Here is a 20,676-nt window from a genome sequence, read left to right on the forward strand (position 1 = left end):
TTTCCTAATAAATTAAGTCATCTAAACAATCACAATGGTAGTAGCACACCAAACTCCCACGTGGCACATTTAAAGTGTTTATAAGGACACTCAGATTCCCATTCTCGGCTCATAAGCAGCCGAACAGTACAAGTAAAAAAAATGTAGCATATATGTTATGCTTTTCGCATGGACATTTTAAATGTATTGAGATGCTGTGTGTTCAACATATAGACATATGTATTATCAAAGCCTGCTTATGTCCCCGGATGTACAGACGGTTTTCAGTTTTGTCATCGCCCTTGGGGACATCTGTTTGCTTCCTCCTCCACCCGTCACCAAAACGGCAACCTCCCCACACCCGCTATCCTCAGCAGACCCCGCCCCCGATCCTTTTCCACCCTTCTCTGTAGACACCAGCTGCGATCCACTTATGCTTCTCATGCCAGTCAGCCTCCATCAAGCTCCTCGTGGTCTCCACCTGTGCTGAAGTCATTTGTTATTGACGTCCTCATGTACAGTATACACAATCAAGCTTTTGTTTTATACATATGATCTCCCCTATATTTTATTCCTTTATTCCCCTTTATGTTTAATGACACATTTGTCCACCAATTTTCTACAGTGGTTGTACAATTTTGTCCAAATAGTAATCTATCAATGTATGAAAAGACCATTGATTCATTTATGCATTCATCTTCCGTTCTGTGCCCTACGATTGACTGGCGACCAGTCTAGGGTGTTGTCTGCCTTTCGCCCAAAGACAGTTGGGTTAGGCCCCACCAACACCCACAACCCTTTCGAGGATGGGCGGTATGGAAGATGAATGAATGAACGAATCTTCTGTAGTGCCTATCCTTGCAAGGGTCGCAGGGGTGCTGGAATCCAATATATAAAAAAAGCTAAAATAAACATTGTTTTAGATCTATGAAAAACTGAATATTCAGGGCTTTTAATCCAGTTCTTTTAATCCATTCATTAAAAAAATATCTAAATATTATATCTAAAATGGTCCGGCCCACGTGAAATCAAGTTGACGTTAAAGCGGCCTGCAAACCAATCCAAGTCTGACACCGTTGTTCTAACCAAAAGAAACATGGGGAAAAAGGAATAAAGTCATTTCAAAACTTATTCCATTATTCCCTCTTGCTGCAATTAATTCCATATTATTCATTTTCAAACAAGATTGTTTTTAGCATTTTCTATTAGAAAAAAACAGATTGCTTTGACTTCAGTATTTGATTTGGTTGAATTTTATGGTAGAACAGGGAATGAAAGATTTGGCTCCTCCGTGTTTACTTGTGTCCACAGGATCGGCACGCTACAAGGTATCCAGCTGAGAGCGGAAAATCCAAATCTGCTGCTCTCGCCAGGCTCCAGTACCCCCCTCCATCTTGTCCTCTTCACTGTCAATGCAGGCAGTTGGGTGCGGCAAGACAGCAGGGAGCTGATCACAGTGCATTAGAGCTATATGTGATATGCAAAGGAGAGGAAAGGCACCACAATGATGGACCAGCTGAGTTTAGTGACAGTTGGATGGACTAGAGATGATTAATGAATATCATTAAGCAAGAAGAAATGCAAACGCTAGGTATATGTATGTAAAAAAACCAACAACAATATTTGTGGTGGTTTGCATTGATTTTGGAGTTTAGTGTACATATTATTAAAACTTCATGAAACATATACGTACAAAACGTTACACTCCGTCACTGTAAGAGATGAGGTAAAAGGTAATTTAAATAAAGCGGACAGTTTGCTCTCATGAAACCTTTGATTTTTGGACGCACATACATTATTTTTGATCGTTGACCGCAATAGTAGGAACGCTTCCGTTCAAATGATTTGAAGAGTACGCAGTGTAGTATTGTAATTTTACGATTTAACAAAAAATCGAAATGTGCAACGAATGCAAAAGGCAATGAACAAAGAACACATGATACTTTTGACACATAAAATCTAAAAACATGAATTAAAGTTAAAACCAGATGTGCTCATCAAAAGAGTCGGATATGGCTCGCGAGCCATACGTCCCCGACTATTGATATCCCGATCCCATACTTAGTATCAGTATCGGCGCCCTGTACGGTGATTTCTGATTTAGATTTGATCACAAGATCGGATCTGATCATGTATTCAATTGTTTTCAGCACAATTGAAATTTTTGGCTGCTTAAAAAAAATAATGCAAACAAATTCACTGAGTGTACTACTTCTGTTGTGAAACTAATGATAATAACAGAGGATCGTGTATTAATTTTAGCAGAGCACTTCTTGAGGAAGTGCCATTAGGGTTTACTTTAATATAAAAAATATAATTTGCCATTTATTATTATTTTTATTATTTTTTTCCCTTATTTTCACTAGTCCAACTAAGCAGCAAAACATATACTAAAGAAAATTCGCACCAGGAGTCAAAAAGTCAGTACTATCAGAACATTCCTTTTGGATAGTTGGGCTTTGTCATTGGATTTGGTCGGCCTGTTGGGAGTATCATGTGGTCCTTCCATCCTCCATGTCTACTTCCCTTCCTTTGACAAGCTTTTAGTCAAAATAGCCCTCAGAAACCTTAATAAAACAGTCTCAATTTATAACTGCGCACATACACTCCCATCTGATCATCTCTTTTAAGACTCCAGATACAATCTAATGGATGTACATTATCTTTCCACTATAAGCAGATATGATTGAGCGGATAAGAATGTACTTTACAACTTTCAGCCCCACCCTCCCCCCGGCTGTCATGGATATTAACCAGCTACTTGTGCCCAAATTACTCCCAACAGAACTTTGTGTCGCGTCATGTACAATCGACACTAATGCACCCGATACTTTAAAATCAGATTAGAAATATGTTCCTTGCCTTCATAAAAGTATAAACATTTTTTAATCAGCTGATGTTCATTTAAATAAGGAAAGAGACTAAATATATTTCATTTTTTTAATATACAGTAAATACATTAATTTTACGGCCCGGTGGGGCGAGTGGTTCAGAAAATGAGATGAGTTGAGACATTAATTTGATTTATTTAGATTTTTAAAAATACTTTTTGCCTAAAAACAAATGGATAAAAACAAAATACAATATGTTAACTGTTTTGTTTTGCATTAAAAATGTTTTTTTAAAGGGAAAACAGTAAAAATCCTCTAAACATATATAATCATTGAAATTTCAGCATGAAACAGGAAGTCGACACACATGATTTACTTTCATGGGTCACAAAACGTAATGTGGCGGACCAGTTTTGGCCATCAGCCTCCACTTTGACACCTGTGCTGAATGTGGACGCCAGGTTGTGATCACTTTTTACGCAATAATTCATTCATTATATACATACAAGTATATATATGTGTTTGTATATATATATATATATATAAATAAAATAAAAAATATTTTATTTATTTATGTATTTATTTTTTAATTTTTTTTTCAGCAACACGCTTCTTTATTTGTTCTTTTATTTTTTTATCAACTTATTTATTACCTATTTATTTATGTCTAAAATGTCTTTTCCTGTGTCTGTATTCTCACCCTCTTGCTACTGTGACAGTGAAATTTCCCGAATACGGGATGAATAAAGTTATCTAATCTAATTCATTTTCTGAACCAATTATCCTCAAAAGGGTCGGAGGGGGTGCTGGAGCCTATCCCAGCTGACTTCAGTTCCAGGCCCTGAATTGATGGCCGGCCAATCCTGGAGAACATGCAAACTCCACACAGTGAGGACCCACCTGGGATTGAACCCTTGACCCCAGAACTGTGAGGCCGACGCCCTGATCACCATCTTTTATGAACTGACTAAAAATAAATACTTTCTTTATAAAACTTTAAGATGAGACTCTATCATGTGTAAAGGTATCACTCACATTTTTTTAGATAAAGTGTTGCTCACCTAGTTTTATGGGATGTTTCTGAAAATCTAATGAGCCCGTTTTTCCTGGCACCAATGACGGATCAAAGTGGGCGTTTCCGGGGTCGGTTCTAGGACCCGGCGGCTGCTCCGGCGTGGTAGGCAGGCAGCGGCTGGCAGACAAAGAGGAGCAGAAACGCAGCGTGGACTTTTCCTGCAGCAGTGACACGCACACACGCACGCACGCGCTTACCCACTCCCATCCCTTGCACGCGTCCCCTTCACCGGTACGAAAGCCGCGCAGGTGAGTCCGCTCCCGGGTGGGTTTACGGGGGCAAAAAATTGTAGAAATTGCCATATCTTCATTCCAGTTTTTTTTAGACTTGACAGGAGAAATTGTAAAGTTATTTTCCAACTTGGCAAAAGAAAATCAGGCGTGACATCTACCAGCGCTTTAAAAATGTGTACCTTTTTGTGTTAATAAAAAAAAAAAGAAGGAACAAAAGAGTTATTTTAACATTTGGTTGACAATCACAAGGGATGAAACGGCTGTGTCCATTTTGATTACTAATTGCAGTTGAGTCCATTTTGATGACTAATTAGCTCTAAGAAATACTCATTGTCTGAGAATGTGAGTATTTGAATAGGAAAATGAGTGTATTGTTTCAATTGAAATGTACTTTGAGGATTTAAGATGTAGTCTCTTAAACATGGGGTGTTTTAGGTAGATGATGTCACCCTAAAATGCAAGAACCTGCTTGTAAAGAGAGACAATGGACTGTCCATCTATTTAGTGTTCTGGAGGGGAAGGGTCATTTATTGGAGTAGCAGATGGGCTTGCAAACCTGCTCTTTGTCAGCTGAGGACAGCCACTGCTGGTCACACCCCTGTCACCGTGCCCCTCATAAAACTGAGATTCTGGTACATTGGTAGACAAAAAAAGGATGCTATCGTGGTCACCATTTTGCATTGAGACTTCTCATAGCTTGGGCCAGGATGTTTATTTGTTGCAGTGTGAATGGAATTTGACAAAACATAGTCCTGTTCATGGTCGCCTTAATGATTATCTGACCTTTTGTGAAACTGTAGATTAACTGGCTATCAAATGCCAGACAAATAAACCTTCTGGTATTCTAATTCATTTCTGCATGCTTGTGACATGATTATTTTCAACTGAATGGTTGTGGAGTTTTGAAATGCAATATTTTATTATAATACTCCAAGGTCTGTTTGCGGTTCAATTGATTGGCCGAAGATGTGGGGACAATTTAACAATTGGGAGTTTGGACTAGAGTAGAACAGGATTCTGTGTAGTTTTTCATATCTTGTTAGTTCAGCAAGGGCTGAGCTGTAAAGGCTTAGGTGACTTGTGTGTACAAATTTGCATAGATCCCCGTACCCCGGTACCAGGAAACACCATGTGGATCGAGACCCCCAAAGTCTTTTCCAATGTGTAAGCTGTTAGAATTGAAAAGAATTCAAGTAACCATGCAGTCCATTACTTTTTTTCCTACTCAACCCCTGAAAACGTGCCAAAAACTTCTCTTGAATTTATGCCGGTTGTCCTTGCTTAAGCATACTTGATGATCGTGCCAACGATCTGAGTGAGGTGTGGGTGTAGCCTGAAAGAAATGAATGGTCCTCCACTTTTGGGACTGTTCATCTCAAAGCACAATTTGGAGATTGTTTAATGGACAACCATTTACATAGTTCCTGAAGCGGTAGGAGGCCTTTGACCTCATTTAAATTCATGCTTCTCTTGATTTGCACTCACAATCCCAATACTGCTCATTTCTTTGTGTTAATACTAACCTTGAAAAATATTCTTAACCATGACACTGAAGGCCAGTTGAATGGAGTATATTTGTAAGGAACTTTAGACAAGTATTTGCCAAGCTTAATTTAGGAAAGATGCATTAGAAAAATCACACAGAACACCACCAAACATCAGGAAATTGATGCTCAGGTTAACGAGTTCATGGAACCAATTGCTGTCAGCACAGTTCAAGTACAGAGCTAACCAAGTAATGTAAATTGATTAGATTCACGTGGTCCATACAACAGTATCAGATCATAAAGGACTTTAACATGGCAACCATCCCATCAAGCTTTAAGTTGATTAAATCATCAAAAGCAGGGGTTGGTAAAAGGGATGACCCAATGCAGATTTTTTTTCTGGTGTCAATCTGACACCCATATACTTGATCCAGTAAAAAAAAAAAGCAAAAAAAAATGTTAGACAGTAAATAAAAAGTCTGCCTGGTACTTCAAGTAATTCTCAGTTTACGAATATTGCACGATGTCCTGTTATTATGATTAGTGTCTAATGAAATGTAGTCCCCTCTGCAGACATGTTTGCCCCATGATGGATTTATAGCAGCTGAAAAAAGCACTTTGATACTAAAAACGTGTGACTAATGGATCAGATCGGATCTTTTGCCCAAATCTTATACTAATGTCCAATACTCCCAAAATAGCCATCTCAGGCGCTGATACCATACTGAGTATCCGATCGGGACATCACTAGTCAAAAATGTGTGGCTCGCGAACCACATCTGGCTCTCGCCCAACGCCAATTTTAATTTGGAGTGGTGTGATATTTTTTGTTGCAAAAGTTGTTTGTTGCCATCTATATTTATTGCACATTTTGAAGAAAATGGCACTGTATAAATTAAAAACAGTGCAAAGCTTATTTGGCTTTAAATGGGTTTTTTTCGGTTTTACCCACAATTTTGGTGTTTTATGAGGAAAATGGTCAACATCCAGCAGCTCTGCGATGAAGCGGTTAAAAAATGAATGAATAACTATAAATGGCATGCTATGATCCCAATTTAAGGCATTTTGTTTCCTGCATTTGTAGACCCAGTGGAGCTGTTTTTCTTCACCAAATCTGTCCCAAGCATCTCGACTCTCAATCGCCATGGAGCTAGACTTTGCGCATTTTGACGAGCGAGACAAGGTTTCCCGGGCCAACCGCGGCGGGCGGTTGAACGGACTCCCCAGCCCGACCCACAGCGCCCACTGCAGCTTCTATCGTACGCGTACTCTGCAAGCCCTGTCCAATGAGAAGAAGGCCAAAAAGGTCCGCTTCTACCGCAACGGTGACCGCTACTTCAGGGGCATCGTGTACGCCGTGGCCAATGACCGCTTTCGCACCTTTGACGCCCTGCTGGCCGACCTGACGCGCTCGCTGTCTGATCACATCAACTTGCCTCAAGGCGTCCGCTTTATCTTCACCATTGACGGCTTGACCCGGATCTCGGCGTTGGACGAACTAGAAGAAGGTAAGTTTTTTTTTTTTAAATTTAATTTAAATTTTTAAAATATTCCTTCTCACCCACTCCTGTAGAGATTAAAAGTCAAGAGTCAAAGTTGGCATCTCAGTGTCTAACAGTAATAAATTAAGCTTCATCCTAAGAGGTGTTCCACTAACTTGTACATTTAATGTGTAATGTCGTGAAAGAAAATTAGTTTATGTCAAACAAGTTGCTGATTCAGATCAGATTTAGGTGCGTGCCACTGACATTTTGAGTTTAGTTTGAACCAAAAAGGGTGTGTGAATATGCCTTTTATTTCCTCATTAAAAGAGTAGCAAAGAATATCACAAAGCATTTTTTTGGGGAAACAATCATTTTTCAAGTGTGACAAAGAGCCATTGTGCAATCAGCAGCTTTATGAAAATCAATCTGGCATGCCAGGTTACTGTCTTTGTGTAAATATACTAACGTGGCAAAAGACAAAGCATTAATATGTTTGGATTCTGTATATTGGCTGCATTATGAATAATTTGCGACATAAGAGTATGCTATGTACAGTTTAGTGAAAAGGAGGCCAACAGAGGAAGTAATGAGGATATTTCATTCATTGTTCATCTTGTGGGGTAAAAGTAATTGCTTAGTTTTCTGAGCATTGTGTTATTTCATTTATTTATTTCTGGCCTATGCCATAATTGCTCTACTTTTGTCCTTAATTGTTGCCTTTGGGATTCCTCTATTCTTATTCCCTGCCAAAAATGTCTCTCTCTTTCCCTCTTCAGCTGTTGCCTTTTGTTTTTACTTTTAACCCTATTTTGATAAGCCACAGGAGCATTGCTACGGTTGTTTCCTGAAAAGAAGTTATGTTTGGTACATTTGCACAATGAAAGAGCCATATGAAACCTGCATATTTATAATACTCAATTGGGATACCCTATGTGCATATTGCTAACACTTTAAATTTGTTTAATGTTATAAAGCTTTCGTCAGATCTCGCGTGAATGTCAGATGTCCCAAAAAAAAATCAAAACTAAACTAACTGAACTAAATAAAATGTTTCCCCCTCATATTTTGTACATCCTGCAATGGGGATACTCCATTTAGACTAAAACAAGGTTTGGAATTCCCTTGAAACATTAAAATTAGATCTAAAGATTGAATCTGCGGGTGTGTAATGGAAGGAAACTGCCGAGACGCTCTGGTGTCCTCAATGTGGTGAAACGCTAACCTAATACTGATTTGCCGTTGTCTCAGGGGAGAGCTACGTTTGCGCCTCTGAAAATCTGTTCAAGAAGGTGGACTACACTAAGAACGTCAACCCCAACTGGTCGGTGAACGTGAAGGCCTCGGCCAGCCAGAAGAACATTCAGTCGCTGGCAGCCAGAGCCGCCACCGAGCCGCGAGACCAAAGCAAAGATTTCGTCCGACCCAAACTGGTGACGGTGATGCGCAGTGGCGTTAAACCACGCAAGGCCGTGCGCGTGCTGCTCAACAAGAAGACCGCGCACTCGTTCGAGCAGGTGCTCACCGACATCACCGAGGCCATCAAGCTGGAGAGCGGGGTGGTCAAGAGGATCTATACATTGGATGGCAAGCAGGTATGATTTAATTTTTTTTCTAGAAAACATCTTAGTCAAGATAAAAACCCTTTTGAGTAGCTTTGTATTGATAAGCTGTGGTCTTAGTTGGCAAATATTCAAGTCGGTGGTACTCGACTGAATTGATAAACCGTATCAACTCGGCGTATTTTACTGAATCCCATTGATTAAACTTCACGGAGGCCCAACTTTATTCCCTTTTTTTCTGTAAAACGAATCAAAAGAGGGCTCAACAGTGATAATTCCATTTCACTGTTGGCCATGATGCCTGAGTCAGACACATCCATTTAGGTTTATTGTTGTGGCAGTCAATGTTTTGTTTCTTTTTAGTTCTTAAAGCGCTTAGTCTGAAATTTTCTGGGCTACTGAAAGATGTCAGTTTTTTGTCACAATCTTTACACCGGGGGAAAAATAGGCTATAGAATTAATGGGCGAACGGGTGCAATCCTGCAACAACATGACTAGGTCACAAAAGAATAAAAAAGGTTTTAATTAGTGACCTGATTCCACACCCATGGCCTATTTTTGTGTAAAAATAACTACTGTTCAAATACCAATTTGACTTTCTCAACATCCTATTTTAGATCAAATATATATGTTTAGATTCTTGAATGTTTTATAGTTGCATTTATTAATATGGCATTCTATTCCTTGAATTAGCAGAGAAAGGAGACTATTAAAGCAAAGCAAAATGGTTTTGCATTGGTGTAAAAGACCTTGCCAGAGGGAAGGTGCTTTCTTACTATAGATGGAGAAACTTGATTTGAATGTGCTCTCCCAGGGGTGCCGTTGGCTCGCCCCAAGGTGTTCCTCAACAAATATACCAAATGTTTGACACCTCATAAAAAAACACCTGGTTCAGCATACGCTTATTTTGCATTATTTATGTGTTAAGTAGTTTTACGTGCAGTCAAACAATTCAATTCCATAATAACGACAAACAGTATTGGGAGAATTCTGACTGAAATTCCCTTGTCCTTTTAAGTGTATAGTTCAGGTACATATTTATTCATTCTTTTAGGTAGTATCTACTTGAATACACGGCCTACTGATATGCGTAACTAGAAGAGATGAATGTTTAATTTCTCGGCTCATTTCAAGGTAAATTAAACAATTTTTAAAAAGTACAATATTTCTCAGTATGGGTAGACTTGTAAATATGGTAAGCGTTATTGATGCAGTGCCTGCCGCTCCTCCTCTTACCATTGCATAGCGATAGCTGCTAGGTCTGGTTGCTAGGAAACCACATCCCAGGCACAAAGGGAGCCCAGCTGGTGTAGTCCGGCCTGCCGGATATCGCATCCTGCGGTGAAGTGGGTGTGAAAGTTTTCAATCAATGCAGGGTTTGACTTTGAAAAAAACTGTCATATTTGCCTTGCGTTATGTGATTAGATTGAGGATGCTTGCGTTTTTTTAATTTTTTTTAGTGCATGGCTGGTTTATTCGTTTGTTCTGTAAATGAAAAGTATTGATTTTTTTTTTTCCTCCCTCCCACGCGCCAACAGTTCTAAATGTAGTGCAAGCCTCACTGCCACCCTTCCGTCCTCACTTTGAGGCAAATTGAACCGATTTTAGTGCGAAACGCGTCCTTTTTTTGTTCCTTCAGTCCACAGGGTGGGGCCGACGCATTCAGCAGTAATTTTCCATCCTGGGAGCCATTAGCTGTCATTTTATTTTCTGCTGACAGGGTGAATCATTAATCTCTTTACTATAAAATGTCGAACATTAAGTTATAAGTCTTTATCTGATTTCTGGCAGGCTTTTGTATTCATTGATCACTGTCTGCTTTGTGTTGAGTTTGTTAAATGAATTGGAGGGTGGAAGCTTTCTTTTAATAAATGCCATGTGCTATTTGGAAGATCTCTTGAAGATAAGCAGCATTTTTTTTGTCTCTGTTACTTTGAGCATCCCTCAGTGAGACCTTGCTTTATATTTGCACAAGGAAGAATGCTGTCCATATGTGGGGGTGGGAATTAATCATTTTCTTCAGAAATTAATTATAGGACTTAATTTGCCACATGGGAGATGGATGGAGACATGTTCACAACTACATCTGCTAAAAGGGAAGAATTGTCTGCTTTTGCAGCCCGTTTGCTCACACTGCAGATGCTGTTGTCATGGCAATAAGCCTCACCGCTATGGATTCAATTTTTCCACAAAGGCTGCCCTTTTGTCATTTACGTGGGCTTTTACCCATCTTGCTCATTTCATTCGGTCATGCGAAGATATAACTGATCTCTGATTCCAATTCCCCGATTGTCCCAACAATCTGCACAGCATCCATTTGTGAACATAAGCTACTGGGAGGAGCGTTTTAACGACGGCCTGGTCAACATCAGTCAGACCAAATGCGACGCCGGCTTCGTTCAGAATGGGGAGGGGCTGAACAGATCAGACGCCAGCTGGCCCCATGACTGTGCAGATATATCTCTGCTGGAATCGTTCATCTAGGCTTCAAATGAGCTCTGACTGGAACGTGCTGACGTCGTGAGATGGGCACAAGTTTGGGGTCACAGTTTAGTATAGTTTAAGGAAAGAAGTTCATAATTCCTGAGTAACGTGGTTGGAAAATTAGCAGTACTTTAAACAATGGTAGTACTTTTCGCCTGTCACTTTACTGCTGTCAGTTTGGCTGAGAGTCTGAATAATTCAGTTATATAGTTTTCTGGAGGCCATGTGATCTTGACAGCTGGTCAAGCAGAGATTAGAGGATGGGATGGGCAGCATGGAGAGTTTGGGGGAGGGCATTTAAGGGATGAGAGCCAGTTAAGACCCCTTCTCCATTGCGCACCAATTTTCGTTTTAAATATTGCCGTGCCATTTGGTTTAAACACCTGAGCTTTGGTTGTATAGTGTTGTGCGGTGTCACGTGATTCTCACCTCTGCGTTTTTGTCTTATGTGCTAAATTTGACTTTTTTTCCCCACCCCATGTTGAAAGCAGATGCTTTCCAAGTAATGCTTAACATTTCAAGAGCGGGTGAGGTTCTCTCCATCAGGAGTCGACAACTGCGACGCCAATGGATGTTAGATATACTCTTCACATTTTTAATACACAGACTTGTGCAGAGCAACTGTTAATATAACAGGAAACTTATACCATCCCTGGTGACAGTCGGATTAGTCTGAGTGCTTTGCTTGGAAGGATTTACATTTGCCATGAAGTTTTTTTTTAATGCTTTTGCTCCACCTGGTACTCCATTTGAAAGTTTCGAAGCAATGAAAGAAAATGGAAATTCAAATTTGAAAATATTTCAACTCTTTTGTCGATGCTTGAAGTCTGCCAAGCATCTTTATTTGGCAAGCAAAGTCCTGCTGAGAGTTTAAGGTTGCCGTCTTTAGGATAACCACATTATCCCTTTAATCAGATCTCTTAAAGCTATTAAAACTGCCGAGCCGCTTCCCTGTAGGCCTATTTCAGCCTGTTTCTCTTCCTCTGGGGGAAACGAGTCCTTCCTGATGCTTCAGTCTCTTATTGCAGCAGTGCAATTCAACATAATGAAAGTAACCTATAGAATCCATTTGCAAATATTGGTGGAAAAACACTGTGCAAAATTGCCTTGGCTAGCTAATTAGCATTTAATCCCAAGAGTCAAAGTACCATTTCTGTGCATCAATGCGGTTTATCCAGCCTTTTAATCTAGTTGGCAAGGGGCACTATGGGCCATTGAGAGGGAGGGTACAGCTGTTGAATGCCATGCCGGAAAGTCACCGGCACGCACTTGTAACTTGTTGGTCAGGACAGCTGCTAGGGTGGGACCTCCCCAATTTATTTGCAGCTCATACTCGAGATATGGGTCAGCAAATGTGTATCTATTCTCCACCTTCCCCAAATTTCTTTTGACATTTAAGTGATGGGTTGGGCTCCTTGTGTGCTAGTGAAATTCATCTTTCCTTTGGTTGTTTAAGAATACTACCTTTTTGAAATACTAATCCATTAAAATTGAGGATAAAGTTGAAGATGCGTATAGTACCGTATTTTCCGGACTATAAATCACACTTTTTCGTAGTTAGGTTGGGCCTGCAACTTGTATGCAAATTTGACTTGACTATTATTTTTATTACTCTCTGACCGCCAACACCTTATTTTGTGCCTTTTTAGGCTATATTTATCCCCAAAAACTTTTGTTTTAAAATGTTTATGGATGTGTAACTTAATGTCTTAAGCCCCCCAATCACTGATTGTCATATTAACTAATTAAGCCATGAAAATGTATTTCAAATGTTGAAAAATATATTTTTCTTTTCCCCTTGATTTGTTTTTCTTAATGTATTATCTCAATGCAGTGCCAGTGCAATTCTAGCTCACTTTGTTTTTTTTTTAACTTTGTAGGTTACTTGCCTTCAAGATTTCTTTGGGGAGGAAGACGTCTTCATTGCATGCGGACCCGAGAAATTCCGCTACGCACAGGACGACTTCTCACTGGATGACAATGGTACGGTGATCATTTTGCATACAGGTTTTAGCACTGCTTGAATAAGTCAAGAATAAAATATTTGCAATCGTCTGGAACTGTACAGCACTAATCCGAGAGCAGTTTACCTCATGTTTTGCCTGTATTGTGGCAAAATGGGTCTAATACTGCATGCGGAGCTGTGTGATTGTTGAGTAATGGAGTCATAGGGAGGCCAGTGAGGAGATGTAAAGGGAGTCTGTTATCTGCAGGCACCAGGAGGAATAAGAAACTGCAGGGAATGAAGCATTAATCTGCCCGGTGACAGGTTTTAAGCAAGCTGATGTGCCACTAGTGATACCGAAGCAAAAATGTTAAAGCCTCTTTGCGGGTCTTTGTCCCTCATCAACCCTTTGTTCTTTCTTCAGTTATTTCAAAACCTCTTCCTCCAAATCTAACGTGATTTGATGAATACAAAGTTACTAAGATGTTATATCTCAAGGTTTGGCTTACACCTCTTTGTCTACCACCTGTGAGTTAAATAGAAAAAAATATGAAAGTTACGATGAACACAGACATGCTTGGGCTGCTCGAGATTTTAATTTGTAAGCATTATTGCATGCCATTGTGTTAACTATTTTTTTCCGAGTTGTTTAAGAAAAGCAATAACGGATCGGCTCTGGTTAAGCTTCATGGTATTCACCCCCCCACAAAGCGGTTACCCGGCAACCGTAAATGAAATCTGTGGCCAGTGGCCTCGGGCAATAGCAAACTCAACGTTTTCCACTTGACAAAAAATAAACCAGAAGCTGTTTATTTTTTTATGGGCACATCACATGCTGTCATGGTCATTTTAATCTAACATTTAATAGAGAGACTGGATGGAACTATGAACATAAAAAGTAATCGAACATTTTTCTGCTTTCTTAGGCTTAAGCATTTGATCTCTCAATACAAAAGGTAACCTTGAAATGTTAGACAGCGACAATGTTGCCTTAATCTTGTCAGACACAAATGGTGAGTGTGAATCATAGCGGACCGATTGTTTAAATCAGATAAGATGAACATTTGTTTTGCTTGCTGACATTTGAACAAAATTATGCTAACAAGTAGTGATTTACTGATGCGTACACGATACAGTTTTCTTTGGGGTCTGATGTGGTCACAAGATCAGGTCCAATCCGATAGTCATGTTTCAGTATAATTGTGGTTTTCGAAGATGCAACTGTAGGGCTCACTTTAAATGCAAAACATATTTTTAGTTTTTTTACTGGTCTAAAAATATGGAGATCAGTACAGGGGGGAAAAATAGCAACATCCCTACTACAAGTTTGAAATACGCATACGGAATAAAAGCACATAATTTCCCGTTACAGAGTGCCGTGTGATGAAGAATCAGAGAGCTCATCGTGGTTTAATCAAGAGTCCTGGATCTGCCAGACGCTGCAAGTCCCCTGCGGAATCAAGTAAGATCTTCAAGTTTACAAATTATTGGATTAAAAGTAGCCTTATTACCACTTAGAATGGTGACCAGTTAAAATCTGATCTTTAAGTTTGTGGTCAAACTACTGCGGTTAATTTTAGGCCCAAAGTACAAAAAAATATTTGTTAAAGGTCAGTTGCTCATTCGAGAATTGTGTCTTTTATCCATTATTTCGCATAATCAAAACAGCGTGTGCGGTCGATTGGTCGCCGGTCTTTTGGTCGCCCCGACCGCGACAACCGGCGAGCAAAAGACCGGCGACAAAACAAGGTAAAACAGCACGGTCTACGCAGCAATAAAAGCCAATAATGGCCATGAGCAGTTTCACTGAGCCGATGTGTGAGTGTATAAGTGTTTGTATTTGCATGCGTTGTACCTTTAAGAAGCTACGTCAGTCAGGGTCTTAACAAGTTCTCCAACAAAAAAACAAAAGTCCAGGAAATTTGGAGCATTTCTTTAGCCTAATAATTACTAGGGCATTAAGTATGACTAAATAGTAATTTGCAGTTTGTATTTAGAGAATTTGAGCAACGATTTAAATGGTAATTATCACTTACCTTCCGGGTGACCAAAAGACCGGCGACCAATCGACCGTGTACCTCAAAACAGAGCCCAGCTACTTGATTGCAGCAAATAATATCAATGTGGTATTCAAACATTTCATGATATACAGGGAGTATCTGAACAATACTACATTTCTTTTAAGCATTTTTTTCCCATTTTCTTTGGGTCTTGTGGCAAACCACCACGCTGTAAAATCTCTTGCGGACATGATAAAGGCACAAGACACAATAGCAAATGCCTGCAGGGGTGGAGGATATGCCATGAGCTGTTTTTTTTCCTTTTTAGCTGACTTAATTGGTTTATTGATTAGTATTGATTGGGGGTGCTGTGCAGATGGTTGTGCACTAGCTGCAAAGCCGTTGATTTGTTGTTCAACAAAGATTTCCCTGCAGAAAATTCAATGCATATTTGCTGGATATCCCTTTTTGGTGGAATATTATAATAACAGCTGTCCAAACGTAAATGACGTCTGCTATGTTTGAGGGGTTTTATTTACAGGGAGTCTTGTGTTCACAAGGTCGTAGGTTGGGGATGCTTGGGCTTTTCAACGCTCGTGCCTTATCTGCCCTTCATTCCCCCGCAGGAGCTTCTGCTTAGCTAGTATCTTTGGCTTTTTAGCCCTCCTTTTTCACATTATGGGCTTAAAGAGGAAAGCTTGGTCTTCTAGGTTCACCTGAAACTATAGCAATTTCCATGGAAATGAAGCTTCACATCTAAAAAAAAAAAATGGAGAAAGGAAAGACAATAATTCACATCGGTAAAGATATGCTGTGTTCAGAGCAAAGTTGAACCATCATGCAAACGCCTTGCTCGTCACCAAATGACAGTTTGTGGTCGCACGGAGCTTACGTCAAGTCAAAAGACTTTTGATTCACATGACCTAAAAAATTAGGACAGTGATTTGAGAAATGAGGTTGCATGTGTACTTCATGTTGCAAGGTGATGTTTAAACTATTAAAATATCCAACTCTCCATCCACCTCTCAGCAATAATGGCGAGTACAGCAAAAATATTTTAATGTATTAAAATATCCAGGTTGGCTTCCTAGCGTAGGTGTAACTCGAGGTCTCACTATTAATTTGAAAATGGTGTTGTGCCTTCTTCTCAATGGTACGGTTTCAATGAAGCCTGCTAACTGTTACACAATGAATCTTTATCCAATAGTAAGAAATCCATAAATAGCAGATGAAAACGGTTGGGCTCACTTTTTATGGATTCTTTCTCAGTGAATGGGACAGCCTCTAGCAGCCAAATTTCCACCCCCGTCTCCAAGCTCTCCCCCACTTCCAGCCCGACCAGCCCTGCACGCAACAATAAACAGAAGGTACCACCTACCAACCTTCTTTTTTATGATATATTTTTGGTCCTCCAATAGATCATATCAACCCATTTTTTTGCATTTACAGGATCTCTACCTGCCCTTATCTCTGGATGATGATGATTCTGTTGGGGAGTCCATGTAGGCTCAGAAACTGGATGTGTCAACTACAATGATCTTTTTTGCTTGAGAACACGCACACAAAATCACTTTTTTTTAAAATGTTTTCACAACACAACATAATACTATTATTGTCGCACGTGTATTTACGTTTTAAAAGCTTCATGGTGTGAAAATGTCACTTAGAACAAAAAACCTTTTTATTTATTTCGTTTTTTTAAATCACACTTCACTCCAATCACAGTTTTAAACGGCAAAATGGGTGGGTTTTTTGTTAATTTTTGGGAGGGATAAAACGTGACTTTTGTACCACTTTATATTTGTTACGTTCCCCTTTTTAGGAAACAAAAAGATAGTGTTTTTTAGAAGAAGGCCCAGCATTTGAAATCAACTGTAAATACTGTGTATAGTTCTCCCTTGATAACGTTCTCTCTGGTTTTACTAGTCACCATTGCTGTGCTTCCATAACGTCATCTCCAACATATACTCCGCTTTTTCAGGCTTTAGTCAAGGAAAAGAAACTCTTGATGCGACACTGTGTGGAAAGTAATAATCCTGATTTTTTTTTAACGCAAAAAAAAGAGAAAAGCAATCCATGCATACCTCAAGTGGTATTTTGGTGGGTTTTTTCCCCCTCTTTGGCTCCGTCCGTACATAACTGGTTAAATCATATACCCTCTGTGTTGTACATACTGAAATGCATGATACTAATGAATTATTTCAAAGGTTTAGGTGCTTATTTGAAGGACCTAACAGTGCAGATGATTGACCAAAGTTCAACCTGTTCAATTTAGGCCAATCAGTGCATGGCAGTGTTTGTTGCAAATTTCCGTTCAAAAGATTACATAAGGTCACCAAGTGTTGCAGGATTTATAGAACGGGGACTTTATTAGTTGCTAGAAAATACTCTGCAGGAACACCTGATTTAAGCGCGTTCCTTGACAGGTTTGACGTATAACGTGGCTTTTAATATTTTATAAAGTTTATTCATTTATATGAAGGGTACGTCTCGAAGTTTTTTCTCTACATTTAACATGTGCGCTTTTTTAGGGCATGTTGCGTGACGCTTAATCTATGAAAAAGTATGCGTGTTATTTTTTTTTCTAAGGGTTAACTCAGGTTTTGCAGGGAATCAAGCCTGAGACTCTTTTAATTTAATTGGGTGACAATGAAGCACAACCTGCTCCAGGCACTTTGTATGTCTGCAGGACCACAATTTACCTGTAAAAGATGAAGCAAAGTGCTGCTTGTGTAGCATTCTTTTATTCCAATATCATATCTATGCATTTAGATTTGAGGAATAGGAACGTTACGTCCTGTTTGTGTAAGACACCATGAAAGTCACGCCTATTGTCAGTAAGCAGTTTAACACATGACTAAATGTCCCAATGTTTTCAATGCAATCGATTTCCAGCAGAGGGCGACGCCATACAAGATTTTTTTTGTTTTGCTTGTCCTATTGCTAATTTGTTTTCAGCATATAAAACATAAAATGTCCGTGTTGTTTGTGTGGTTGAATAATTCACCTATATGGGTGCCTTTTTGATTGTTTTTATTTAAATTAAAGCAAGAAATGAGTAACATACTTGCTATTTGTGAATCACAATTTTAAATGAGGCCTCCCAACAAGTATGTTTTTCGTAGACTTAGACACTTTATTATGGTGTAAATACCCTCTTACTCTTTAATAGTCCACCTATGCCTTTTCACATTCAACTTTTGAATTTACACATTTTTTTGGTGGTATTTTGCGATGTCAAACAGTGGCTTGTTTCAGTGCTTCATTCAATGTAACTGGTATCATTTTGCAAATAAAACACTACAAATATGCCACCTGTTTCATTTATTGAGCGATGGCAGAAAAGCACTACCTCCAATAAAGGCAGGTGAGGCATAAAGTGAAAAAATACAAAAATGATAAGTCAACTATTAGGTCTCCGTACCATTGAGAGCCAGTAAGGCACGAATCATTGATAGGCTATTAATTTCACCTATAGACTGATGACTAGTGCGTCACCTTGACATTTACTAGATTTAAGATTGTATTTGTATTTTTTTTTAAAGATGAAAAAAAAACGTCAATGCTTCTATCTGCTGGTTCTCGTTTTTCGGTCATCTGAACGGAGGAAGTGAAATGTAAAGATAAACATTTGAGTTCATCTAAACAGACTTTTAAATTGTCACAGTGCCCAAAATCAATTAAAGGAAACAGAAGATGGAAAATTCTGTTCTCTGGTGATGTCCTCTTCTCAAAACAATCAGAACATAAGCCAAATTTGTACATTTGAAGTCTATAAACCAAACTGAATTTTATTGCATGTTTAAAGACTTGTGCAAAGATGACCCACGTATGCTGCTTAAATAAATGGAGACAAATTGCTTTCAACAATACTGGCTGAACTGTACGTGACATTGCGAGGCACATATTTGACCCAGCCTGTATCAATCATAAACAAGTTTTTTTTTAGTTGTTCCTTTTGTCCTTTTGGGAAAGATGGTAAACACCAGACGCATAATTCTGACCCTTATCGGTGTGTGAAAAGACTTTGCTGTTGAGCAACTTGGGACCTGTCACTTGTCATCCATATTAGAACATTTTCATTTGCAAAAACATGATTTTATAGGCGTAAATGTGTGAGAGAATTTTCCTCTGCTGCTAGGTTTTAGAAAATGGATCAACTGTATAAAAAATGCTTAATTTTCAGAGGTCTGACAATAATTTCTCATGTAAGTAGACACCGACAGATAAACATTTAATTAACACATCGCCAAAATGTTTACACTTTATGGAGAATTGAACTTGCCTTCAGTAATACTGACATGCCATTTTTTTAGAATGTCTGCAGTAAAAAGAACATGACAACTCCTGAATGAATGGAACTATTGTAAAGAAATCTCAAAGGATCATTCATGTTAATGTGTCAAATAGCTCTCAAGTGCATTTTTCTTGTGAACTTGAATTCCATTTGAAATATCCCATCTATCGCTTTCTCAGCTCAGTCCAGTCCTGATCCATGAGATTTATATTTAATTTTGCGGCTTTTCCTTGAGCCACTCCATTCATCTCCTGCACAGATTGATCGTATTTCTCTTGGCTCTTTTGGAACATTCTTCTCCACTTGCCACTCTTTCCTTCACGGTGGAAGATTATCTGAAAAACTTTTTCCCCTCAGAGTCAAAGAGCTTCTTGTGCTCCTTCCCGACGTAAATCCAGACAACACAGTGCTTGCCAATTTGTCTTTTCTACTACACGTCACCTACTGTGAGCACTGAATGCCCTGTTAGTCCTGGTAATTGTCAGACTTTTAAATACGGCTGACCTCTGACCTTTTTCTGGGTGATTCCAAACAACAAGTCTCTATATAAAAGCTCTAGCCGATTCCAAAAAAAGTGCTGATGGTTTTCGGGCGCAATGCGAATCAAACACAACAGGTTTAGGCTTGTTTCTCCTATGAGGGACCTCTGACGTGCTCTTTTTTTTCTTCTCAGTGGCCTTTGCGTGAATGATCCGGCTTCAGAAACCCTCTAGTCCAGGGGTCTCGAACTCAATTTACCTGGGGGCCGCTAGAGGCCGAGTCTGGGTGAGACTGGGCCGCATCAGGATTTCCACAAGAAAAGCACTGATAAAACATTCAGTTCTATGCTGAGAGCAGCGGAGGAGTGTGCGCGCCGAGCGGAGTGATCGGCCTCACGGCTTCTCCTCCGCCCAGCTGATTGGAGGAATGAATGAGTGAGTGAGCGAGGCACTGGACAGCCCGGCCAATGTCCCGCCCTCCAGAGCCGTATACCTCACCGTGATTGGTTCATTCAGCTCCGAACCAAAGTTCCCTCTAATTTTTTGTTGGTCTGAGCAGAAAGACAACCTCCCTGAGCGCACTGAGTACCAGTGTGAGCGACATCATCGGTCCTCGGATGATTCGCCTAAAGACGTTTCGCCGACGGACGTTTGACAGACGGGCAGGTCGCCGAATGGACGTTCCACCGAACGTTCATTCGGCCGAACGGAGGTTTCGCCGAAACGGGATTCGAACGCTCGCCCCGCCGGATCGTGTGTGTACAAGTTTTTCAACCTCGGCCCGCGGGCCATATACGGCCCGTTAGGATTTTTAATCCGGCCC

General features: G+C 39.7%; 1 protein-coding gene across 2 annotated transcripts; it reads left to right on the plus strand.

Moving 5' to 3' along the window:
• Positions 1 to 3,968: 3,968 nt before the first annotated feature.
• Positions 3,969 to 18,389, plus strand: LOC144068436 (neuronal migration protein doublecortin-like). 2 transcript variants are annotated; one of them, XM_077592983.1, is made up of 7 exons: positions 3,969 to 4,133; positions 6,690 to 7,113; positions 8,338 to 8,681; positions 13,013 to 13,115; positions 14,450 to 14,539; positions 16,347 to 16,444; positions 16,527 to 18,389. In XM_077592983.1, exons 2-7 carry the CDS (start codon positions 6,750 to 6,752, stop codon positions 16,581 to 16,583), a joined length of 1,056 nt encoding a protein of 351 aa, XP_077449109.1. In that variant the 5' UTR covers positions 3,969 to 4,133; positions 6,690 to 6,749; the 3' UTR covers positions 16,584 to 18,389. The 2 variants fall into 2 exon arrangements, with proteins under 2 accessions (XP_077449109.1, XP_077449110.1); XM_077592984.1 differs by having other exon boundaries at positions 3,997 to 4,116.
• The last annotated feature ends 2,287 nt before the right edge of the window (positions 18,390 to 20,676 follow it).

The sequence above is a fragment of the Stigmatopora argus genome, chromosome 22, assembly GCF_051989625.1.
Source record: "Stigmatopora argus isolate UIUO_Sarg chromosome 22, RoL_Sarg_1.0, whole genome shotgun sequence".
In the NCBI taxonomy this organism is placed as follows: domain Eukaryota; kingdom Metazoa; phylum Chordata; class Actinopteri; order Syngnathiformes; family Syngnathidae; genus Stigmatopora; species Stigmatopora argus.